At 33.1% G+C, this 11,190-nt stretch overlaps 1 protein-coding gene across 1 annotated transcript in view; it reads left to right on the plus strand.

The window, feature by feature from the left end:
* Positions 1 to 9,607, plus strand: part of Nampt (nicotinamide phosphoribosyltransferase) — a 36,233-nt gene extending 26,626 nt beyond the window's left edge. Inside the window, exons 8-11 of the mRNA XM_077795964.1 lie at positions 397 to 516; positions 4,536 to 4,676; positions 5,740 to 5,874; positions 7,718 to 9,607. Of these exons, the coding sequence (XP_077652090.1) occupies positions 397 to 516; positions 4,536 to 4,676; positions 5,740 to 5,874; positions 7,718 to 7,828 (507 nt within the window). The 3' untranslated portion in view covers positions 7,829 to 9,607. The remainder of the gene's footprint in view (positions 1 to 396; positions 517 to 4,535; positions 4,677 to 5,739; positions 5,875 to 7,717) is intronic.
* Positions 9,608 to 11,190: the final 1,583 nt, after the last annotated feature.

Here is an 11,190-nt window from a genome sequence, read left to right on the forward strand (position 1 = left end):
GGGAGTATGTATTCATTCTTTCTAACATCTTAGCATAGTATGGAGGACAAGGGCTGAATCAAATGTATAATCATGAGTTTGTTGAATCATGTTTTACATACTTCTTTAAAATATTTGTTTTAATCTAATAATGAGGATTTTCTTCCTTGAATCTTTGTAATTTGAAAAGATATAAAGGGAAAAAAACTGTTTTAAATACTTTATGATGGAAATAACATACCTCTTTCTAATATGATTAAAAGAAATTGGGATCAAATTTTATAAACTTTTTAAGAAGTTGAATTAATTTTTATATTCTCAAGATTGTCTAACAAAGTAAAATCATTTTAACTTTGAAAAGTTTTTATACTTTTTTTCAGTTTCAGTTATTTTTGTTGCATGTGTTTTTTCATACAGGTTTTGGATATTTTAGGTAAGAAGTTTCCTGTTACTGAGAACTCAAAGGGCTACAAGTTGCTGCCACCTTATCTTAGAGTTATCCAAGGGGATGGAGTAGATATTAACACCTTACAAGAGGTAGGTGTTCCAATAAGGAAATCCTTATAATTAAACTTTGTGTTTGTTTGATAAACATGTTAATTTAAATATAATTGTAAGTCTTATGTAAGTGTTTATGGTGGTATATGTCTTTTCTGTGCATTTCCTAAAGTTTAGGAGTAACAGTAGCTTAAAATATGGAAATACCAGTCAAAGCATATGTACTCTTCTAGTCCTCATTGGCCACCCTGGATAGTGATTCTAAAGACTTTATCACTGTCGGTCCAGGAATATTCCTTGTAGTATAAAACAAAAGTTTTTTATTGTTTTCATAAAGTCTGGTTTTCATAAAAGGGAGCTGCTCCTTCCTTAACAATATAAAACTTAAATGATATTAATAGGTGCTTTTTTTCAGAAATTATGAAATGGTTTGTCCTGTCTTCTAAATTAAGGATTGATTGTCATCACTGTTATTAGTAAATGCAGTCAACTATTGTGTTACTTAACTTTTGCCTCTTCATTTCATTAAATAAGCTTAGGAGCTATAATTTAAACTAATACCCTAGTACTCCATAAAAATTAAGGCTCTCACTAAGAACATAATGTGGACTGTATACTACCATAAATCTGACATTTTGATGTCTTCCAGTCTTGGGTGGTATACGATGTGTAGCATAAGTTATTGGAGGATTTTTCTATTTAAAAGAGTTTGGTGTGGGTAGAATAGGGTCAGAATGTGAATTATAAAGTTTTCCAAAGATTAATTTGAAAAATGAGAGCTGTGATGTATAACAAACTGTATTTCTGTGGAGGTGTGTATTAAGAGTTCCAAAGTGAGGAGTCTAATTGATCTTCCTCTCAATAACAGAAATGAAGTTTCTTTCACCACCTCTCCCAAAATTGCTCAAAAAAGGCGGGAACTCCCTCAGCTTTCCTAAGACATTGAGCGTTAAGACATTAGAAGTTTTTATGTGAAAAGATGGAGGGAGATGTGCAAGAGAGTCTGCAGTGGAAAACTTTGAATATAGAGATCCCCACCAGCACATTTAATTGCTGTTGTCCCCTTCCTTCATTTGAACTGACAGGTACTTGTCCCAGTGGAGGTTAAGTACTATTAATCATACCTGCCTTGAAGACACCCTAGCAAGTACCTTCACACATGCTTCTCCCCCTTCCAGTGAAGGAACATGGGCAATGTTCTGTAACCCATTTCAAAAATCTGTTAGCTAGGGGCTCTTCCCATTGCCTACGCCTCCCCCTCATCCTTCTGATAGTCATCTGTTTAAGCTGGGTTTTGTAATCAGGATACCTTGAACTTCCCTCTAAAAATCAAAGCTTTTTGGCTTTCCCATTTCTTTTCCCCCCCTTGTTTTTTAAACAAATTAGAGAATCAGCTTAAAAACTTTCTTATTTTTTAACTAGATGAACAAGAATACTGAGATATTCTGACGTTGTTGAAACCTTAAACAGAACAGTTAGAATTGAGTAGATTTGTGTCAATACAAAAGTATTCATGGGATATAAGAAAAATAAAGAAACTTGGCTTGTCGCATAACCTAAAAAATAATACTTGATTTCTTCATATTGGAGGTGTTTCCTGTTTTTAGAAGCAGGAATTCATCTAGCAGTTTTACTTTGTACATATGCTGAATTAGATACCTGAATTTTGACAAATGAAAAATCTGCTTTATTTGAAACAACTCCTTTCTCTTCTTGACCATCTGCCTCACTCTGAGACTTTGCTATTTACTCTGTGTCATCCAGCCCCCTGTGTTCCACTGTGTGCCAAAATGAATCTGCTTATTTAAGAAAAGAGGCAAAAATCTCTTTTGTATTGGCCAGAATACTAAGTACTCATCTTCTCTGTTGGTTTCAGTTAGGGATTCATTCTCAACTTGGTGTCATTGAATCTTTCCATTGGAGTGGTTCACTAATGATATTAAAATAGTATTGAATTCTGAGTTGCCAAGAGGAATATTTTTCTGAAGTTAACATATTTTAAACATTTTCCTTCCCAGGCTCATGATATCTTATTATTTTATGCATAGGTCAACATTTTTTTCTTTGTTCCCCATTAGCTATCCTATTATTCTTCTTTTGGAACTCTTTTCTCTACATTCATTGTAATTTCCAAGCCTTACAATTTTGGTTCAGAGACTTAATAGAAAACATTGATTTTATGTAAACTTATGAACAAATTATTTTTAATTATATAAAAAAATATATAATATATTTCAAACATATACACATAAAATATTGCAAAAGCACTTGCACATTGTAACACATGATTCAGCTGCATGGTCATGATGAGAAAAAAATAATTAAATCCTATGGCATAATGATTTCAGTTAAGTTAGATACCTTGTATATGAAATAAGAAAATATATTCAACAAAAGATTAGTATCTTAAGAGTGGTATCTTGTCAATTCATTTCTAATCAGGTTTCCTGTTTGTGTAAATCTGTTCAAATAGTAATTTTTCCCCAGTTATAATTTCACATTAACAGAAAAATTAACTTTAGCACCAAATCATTTAATTTTTATAACTTTTGGTGAAGAAACTTGACCTGAAATATAGTGATATTAGATGATACTATTTTTTGTCATTTCCTCATCATTGTGCTTCTGGAACACGTGTAAAATCAGGGGACAAATCTGAAAACTATTTTTTCTCCATATTTTACTATAACCATTTTACCCTTTATCTGCCTGTTTCCTTTTCTTTTCCTCCCTCTTTCTGCTCTACTCTTTGCATTTCTCCCATACTAAAATTCTCTTTGTTCATAGCCATCTCAGTGAAAAATAAATATGAATTCAGGGGCTTAAGTACTTTTTTGGGTTTGTATACAATAATAAAGACAAGGAGATTGGATTTGTGCACAGCCTAAAGAATCACTTTAAATTGTGTATATTTCCATCTTGATTCTTCTAATTGAAAACTATATTCTTCTAGTACATAAAAAGAGGAGAATTTAGATGGGTTGGAATTTTTAAATGAAGTTTAATTTCTTAATGTGGGTTTGTTAAAGGTGTGCTTGGGTTATTTTTGGTCTTACCTTTGCAAAGTCAAAAACAAACAGTCAATTTCAGACTTGATAACTCAGGGGAATGTGGTAGATTTGTTTTAATAATCCACATAAAGCTATTAAACTTGCTTCTGGCTTTCTGATCACTTTTGAAAGTTCTTTTTAAATAAAACAGAACTAACCCTTCCATTTACTACAACTTTGGCTATTTTCATGAGATTAAAGGAATGGTTACTAAATTTCATTTGGTTACTAAATTTCACTTGCTGCCTTCTATTATAAAAGTGATGGGATGTGTTAAAGAGGGCAGAAGCTATGTAAATAAATCCTATTCAGAATCAATTTTAAATTTATTTGTCCCTTAAAAGAACTGTTTTAACCACCAGAACTGAATGTCGTGCAGGTCTCTCTAGCTAACTAGATAACCATTCTCCCCAAAATGATCCAGTAATGTATCTTAATACCTATGGCATCAGTTCATAATTTTGTTTATGACACTGGAGCTCCAGCCAGGGTGATTTATTCTGTTGATATCACAACTGTTTGTGTAGGAGAGTACTCTTTTACCACCAGTAGCTATTGATTTAACGTATGACATTCAGTAACACAATGTGTTGTGATGATTAGAGTCATTCCCAGAGTCCAGTAATTTGAGACAAATGTTTGGTACCAGGGCTTTTGTGGCTGGCATCTAGGCAAATAATTTGAGGTGGGTGAGAGATGATCATTTGGTTAACTGAAGATATTTATAGCCAGTTTTCTCACCCCCACAATGACAGCAACAACACAGATTCCCAAACTGTAAATGAAATCATCCATCCCCCCCCCCCCACCCCGTCAGCTCATATTCATCTCAGGCAGCCTTTGGGGGAGGGGGGGTGGGCAGGTCTTTAAAGAGGATGTGGAAAATAACTATCTAGACCTTATTCTTACCTAATTGTTGACTTTCAAAACTGTTCTAGGATGCTTCATTCATTAACATTGTTCTTCTAAATTGCTTAGGTTTTTATTTGTTTGTTTTTAATCTTCTAGATCGTAGAAGGCATGAAACAAAAAAAGTGGAGTATTGAAAATGTTTCCTTTGGTTCTGGTGGAGCTTTGCTACAGAAGTTAACAAGAGATCTCTTGAATTGTTCCTTCAAGTGTAGCTATGTTGTAACTAATGGCCTTGGGGTATGTTCTTCAACTTTTATTCCTTTGTTATCACCTTTTTAATGTAGCTAGGCAGAGAACAGTTTTTGAATGGAATAGTCCAAAAGGATATATGTTCCTGAACTTTTAATATATTGTCAAGTACTAACATTAGGTAATAACATGACAAAGGAGAACAAAAGAGACTTGGAAAAAGAAGGAACAATAACATGTAAGATTGTTTAAGAGAAAATGCAGATCAGTCATTTCCCTCTGCTTTACTATATACTTTTGGATCAAGAATTTGACTGTATTTGGGAATGTCAGCTAATCTGGCCACAATATATTAAGGATAAGCAAGTATGTAATCACTGTCAGCACCCTTTTAGGAGATTCTGGTTTTGATATAATCATGTTTGGTAGCCAACAACTGAACAATCATCTCCCTAGTATTCCATAGCTTCTTGAGGGCTGGGGAGTCTGTGGAGCAATGGGTTGGGGAAGCTAAAAACTCTGAAGAAGACCTGAGTTGGTTCCCTGTGTACTCCTTTCCATCAGGGTTTTTGGGGTTGGCTTATCTGTTGCTTCTCATTCTACTGCCATTGCTGTTTACATCTATTATGTTTTGCCTCCTGTCTTTCTCATCACAAAACAAACACTCTGTTCTAATATTTTTGTTTTTGCTATTAACCAGGTAACACAAAAAACAACAAGGGGAAGGTTATAAAGTAGGAAAGCCTTTACCTTGGCAACATCCTAGATCATTCTCCAAAGAACTTACAAATAGAGTACATAAATGTATGTGTGTGTGTGTGTTTGGGGTGGAGGTGACATGGTTGAATATTTTTCAATAGCATGTGTATGCTATATTTAGCATCAGTTTAAAAATGATTTGTAATATAAGGGCCACATGTTAAGAATTCTCAAAGATATATTAACTGATATTCTTTCTAGTGGTAAGAAAGGATATATTAGATTTGAACTCTTTTCATACCTTTTTTCCTAACAGATGACTATCCTTCAGAATACACTAACAAGCACTGTCTTAAGTGAAAGTTTGATAGACATTTCTGATTAGTCTTCGTTTTCTTAATGTGTACTGCAGATTAATGTCTTCAAGGACCCAGTTGCTGATCCCAACAAAAGGTCCAAAAAGGGCCGATTATCTTTACATAGGACACCAGCAGGGAATTTTGTTACACTTGAGGAAGGAAAAGGAGATCTTGAGGAATATGGTCACGTATGTATCTGTACTGATTTTTTTTTTAAACATTAGTTGATTGGCTCTCCAAATTAATAAGAGTAATTTTTGTTAAATTGTTTTCACAGAAGTCTGTGACATTTAAGTAATTGAGAGTTTTTTCACGTAGTGGCCAGCATCATGGTAGTGATTGATAACCTTTAACAAGCTTGTGTTTATTTGGTCTTAATCCTACTGTCAACAGTGAATCATTTCTGAATAATACTTAAAAGGATGCTGTTCTTAGAATTGTCAAAGCTATTTGCATTATAGTGAAGTGTTGGTAATTTTAATAGATAATGGAGGGGCTATTCAAATTTTAAAATGTTTTTTAAAGTAATTTTTGTTTTTTAAACTTAATAGTATCCAGCTCAGATGATTTTCTTTAGTCTGACTCGACTCACATAGCAACTATAGGAGCTGAAAAAGGCAAGCTGTGTTACCTTAGGGTAAAATGTGAAAGCAGTAAGTTGATTCAGACTACAGAGCTAATAAATGGTGACTCCTTAAACCAAGTTTTCTGACTCCCGTTCACCAAATGGGAAAATTTTATGATGTGCTAAAGTAGTCTACATGATCTGATCTGATGGCTTTTAGCATACAAAAGTACATTTACATTTGTGTACTGCAAAGTTATAAATGTTCTGGGTTTTAAGCCACTAGATTTTTTAAAACCTAATTTTTAGAAGGAAACTACTTGTGAATATTCATATTCTCAGAATAGTTGATACTAAATATAAATGCACTACTGCCATGATTCTTTATATTGTGTCAAATTTGCTGCTTATCACATGATACTTTTATTATATTTTTATAGGTTTTAAGCCAGAACTATGAAATAACTTTAAGGGAAAAAAAATACAGATTTGTATATCAAACTTAGAATTCGATTCCTTTATATATAGCCTATAGTCAATTCTTTGGGTTTTATAGCTACCAAGATTTTGCTTAATTAGTCTATCCAGATGAACAGGTCACTTGTAACTTAGACTAAGTAAAACCATGAGTGTGTGAATGATGCACTAGAACATCTGAAGTTTTTATCTATTTATAATCATCCATGCATTTTTAATGAATAGGAATCAGCATTCCCTGATAGGTTCTATTTAAATTTATGAAAGAAAATGCTATAGCTAGAGCAGTATAATTTGAAAGTTACTATAATATCCTGTACCTTCAGGCTAGATGGGAAAATTCAGATTAGAGAGAGATAACTCCTTAGGCAGGAATGGCTTTATCAGACCTGAATGAATTTAGTCATCATTTTCACCAGGGTCTGTGTCCAGTGAATGCATTTGTCAGTGTCTTGAGAGTACCTAAGAGTCTTAAACTCAGTCATCTATACATGAGATAAAAATATATTTTATTTATATACACACACACACACACACACACACACACACCTGATTTTTGTTGTTTTTGCTTCAGGTTTGATTTTTATTTTTTTCAGGCCAGAATTCAATGACTAATCAATTTATTAAACTTCTGGATTGCTAGTTTTGAGTCTGTTGGTTGGGCAGGAACAAGAGAAGGGTTTGGTAGTATCAGGCTTTCCTTAGTGCACTGTCAGTAATGATTATCAGTGACAGTCATGGTTGTTCTAGGCAGCCAGACTCATGTGCCAGAAGAAAAAAAAAATTGATGAACCGGGTTTTTTTGGTTTTCCTTTTAAGAAAACTGGCTTAAGAATGTAACATCGTAGCAATCTTTAAATTGTAATTTGAACACCATCAACATCTAGATAAATTCTAGATAAATGTATCTAGATAAATTCATCACAGCATGATTCAAATATTTTACAATATGGTCTCATTAATAAAATCATTAAACTTAATTTCTGCAGGATCTTCTCCATACCGTATTCAAGAACGGGAAGGTGACAAAAAGCTATTCATTTGATGAAGTAAGAAAAAATGCACAGCTGAATATTGAACTGGAAGCAGCACCTCATTAGGCTGTTTTACGATTCTGTGTGTGTGTGTGTGTGTGTGTGTGTGTGTGTACATTCGTGCATGCATGTATACACCTGTGTGTGTGTGTGTGTACATGCGTGCATGCATGTATACACCTGTATGTATGTAATACATAATTTTTATTGTACAGATGTGTGGGGTTTCTTTGTGTTTTATGATACATTATAGCCAAATTATTTGTTGGTTTATGGACATACTGCCCTTTTCTTCTTCTTCTTCTTCTTCTTCTCTTTTTCTTTTTCCAGTGTTTAGGTGATCTCAAATTAGGAAATGCACATAACCATGTAAAAGATTACTGCTAAAGTAAACTTTTTAGGGCCCTTTGCCAATAGATAGTAACTCAATCTGGTATTGATCTTTTCACAAATAACAGAACCGAGACTTTTATATATAACTAAAGATCACATAAAACAGATTTGCATAAAATTATCATGATTGCTTTATGTTTATATTTAACTTGTATTTTTGTACAAACAAGATTGTGTAAGATATATTTAAAGTTTCAGTGATTTAACAGTCTTTCCAACTTTTCATGATTTTTATGAGCACAGACTTTCAAGAAAATACTTGAAAATAAATTACATTGCCTTTTGTCCATTAATCAGCAAATAAAACATGGCCTTAACAAAGTTGTTTGTGTTATTATACAATTTGAAAATTATGTCAGGACATACACTATAGAATTACTAACCTCACTGCCCCTTGTAGAATATGAATTAATCATTCTACATTAAAGAAAGTAATGGCTTTTACTAGAATGTCTAGGCACTGTACAGATATATACCTATTCATTGTATTGTACCAGTGAAATGCCAAATTTGAAAGGCCTGTACTGCAATTTTGTATGTCAGATATTGCCTGTAGCTCTAATATGCATCTCAAGATTTTAAGGAGATAATGTTTTTAGAGAGAATTTCTGCTTCCACTATAGAATATATACATAAATGTATAATATTGACAGAAGTGGAAGTAGTGTATTTTAAAGTAATTACACTTCTGAATTTATTTTTCATATTCTATAGTTGGTGTGTCTTAAATGAATCACTGGAATGGATAGTGAGTATACTTATTTTAAATTTTTTTAGTCTATTAAGGTTTTAAAAAATTAAATTGGATATTAAATTATATGGACATCATTATTAATTTTAAACTAAATCCTCAGTAACTAATACTCAAACAAGCTCTTAAATGAAGCTAAATTATCCCCAATGAAAAGCAGATGACCTGAGTGTTAGTAAATGCAGAGTTGGCTAAATTCAAAGTGTCAACATGAAAATTTTCAGAGTGATTAACTACTGGGTTCTGAGTTAGTCATTGCATCTGACTAGAGACCAGTTTCTTCGAAATGACTCTCATGTATTTAAGTTTGTTCTAAGGCAGGGATTTGCTAACTCTGTCCCAGAGGCCAAATTTAGTAGACTGCTCCCTTTTTTTGGAATTCCCTATCATTGGAGAGCTTTCCCACTACAACACAGAAGCTGAGTAGTTGTGATAGATACCAAATGGTTCACAAAGTTCACAAAGCCTGAAATGTTTGTAATATGGCCCTTTACACAAACTAACAAAGTTTTCTGGCCCGTGTCCTAAGAAAAGGAGGGTGCCTTGCATTTTAAGAGAAATATTGATTTTCAAGGAAAAGAGGCTAAATAATTGATAATGAAGTTTTTCTCTCTTTTGTCCTTTCTGATTTAAGAATCTGATACTAGAAGACTGATGTAGAAAAGCTTGAACAACATGACATTAAGTGTGAAATTTTAAAAGTTGAAAAGCCATAAATGATCTGTCTTAAATAGTTAGATGAGAAAATGTTTTATCACTAGAACAATCTAATGAAAGGTGAGTTATATTTTATTCAGTGTCTTTTGTAAGTGACATTAGAAAGAATATAGCTTTTTGCAGCTGATTCTAAGGGAAAACAAAAGCATCATTCACTTTAATAAAGAGTCTCCATTCTATAATCCCATGATACAAAATAATTTTAATGACTTTTAAAAAATGTACCTAAGTAAAGACTAATAGTATTAGAGACACTACATACCTTTCTTCAGAAATGTCCTAAGGGGCTTATAGAGAATTAAAAGAAACTGAATTTATAATCACTAACAACTTCAGTAACCACCATAATTTTGTCCATGTTGAACATTGGAATTATGCTACAGGCAGTATTCTTTGTTCTTTGAATTTCAGTAGCTCAAAATATCTAGAGGAGCTTTGTCTTGATACTTTCAACGAATGCTAAAAGCTGTCTGTACGTAACCATAAAGCAGGAGGTGGAATGATTAATTCTCTTCTATCTGAGCCACTTGAAATCAATTGGTTCTAAATTTCTGTCACTGAGCGCTTAATATTTGGCCATGCCCATTCTGAGTACCAAATGGTTAACATGAATGTCAAATAGAACTGTGCTTGGTGTCACCCTTAAATCAGCCTCTTTCTTACAAAAGCAAATTACATACCTAGGCTTAAGTCATTAGCTGACATTAATGATATTAACAAATCCCCCTCAATTTCATAATTTTAATTAGAAGGTAGAAGTTCTGTGTTAAGACTCTTTAATTTATTTGTACCCTATACTTAAAATGGTTTTTATGATTGTCCCTTATTTCCTTTCTTGAAATAAATTGTTATGAAAATTTTTTATAATGAAATCCATCTTGGAAAACTAGAAAGAGAAAACTAGCAAAGTATTTATTGTTCTGTTTACCATAATTTAGAACTCACACTTAAACAAGTATTTTGTAGTTTTACATTCCTTTTTAATCCATTCAGAGGAGAATGTCAAATTTTCTCCCAAGTTGTATGTTAAATCAATTCTAATATGTATTCAACATCAAAGATAAACATGTAATAACATGGAAATAAAGTTTAGCTCTATTAGTGAAATGTTAAATTTGACTGTGTGCTTCAAGTAATGCCATTTACAGACCTTTTTTAGCTTTTCCCCAGTTCAAGAAAAAGGAGGAAGTATCAAGGGTGATTGCTGTTTTCTGCCTTACGCAGGTGTAGGGATAGTGGTGCCTTTTACTAGGAGAACACACTGGGGGAGGATACCACATTTAAGAGACAAGAGCACAATTCCTCTATTAAGGTTTGGGATACCTGGAAAACATTTTAAGTCTAGATAGTAAGTAGGTGATTGGAGATAAAGGATTGGGGCCTGAAAGATCTTGAGGTGTGTCTTTGCATAGGTGCTCATTAGAAGCACAGTAAAGGAGACTTCCTGGGGAGAGTGTAGAGCAGGAGTTGCCAGACCACAGGCCAAATCCAGTCCACTGTCTATTTTTGTAAATATTTTTATTGGAACATAGCCAGAAGCCATTCATTTTGTTTCGGTCATTGGCTG

Source organism: Urocitellus parryii, chromosome 3 (assembly GCF_045843805.1).
Source record: "Urocitellus parryii isolate mUroPar1 chromosome 3, mUroPar1.hap1, whole genome shotgun sequence".
NCBI lineage: Eukaryota > Metazoa > Chordata > Mammalia > Rodentia > Sciuridae > Urocitellus > Urocitellus parryii.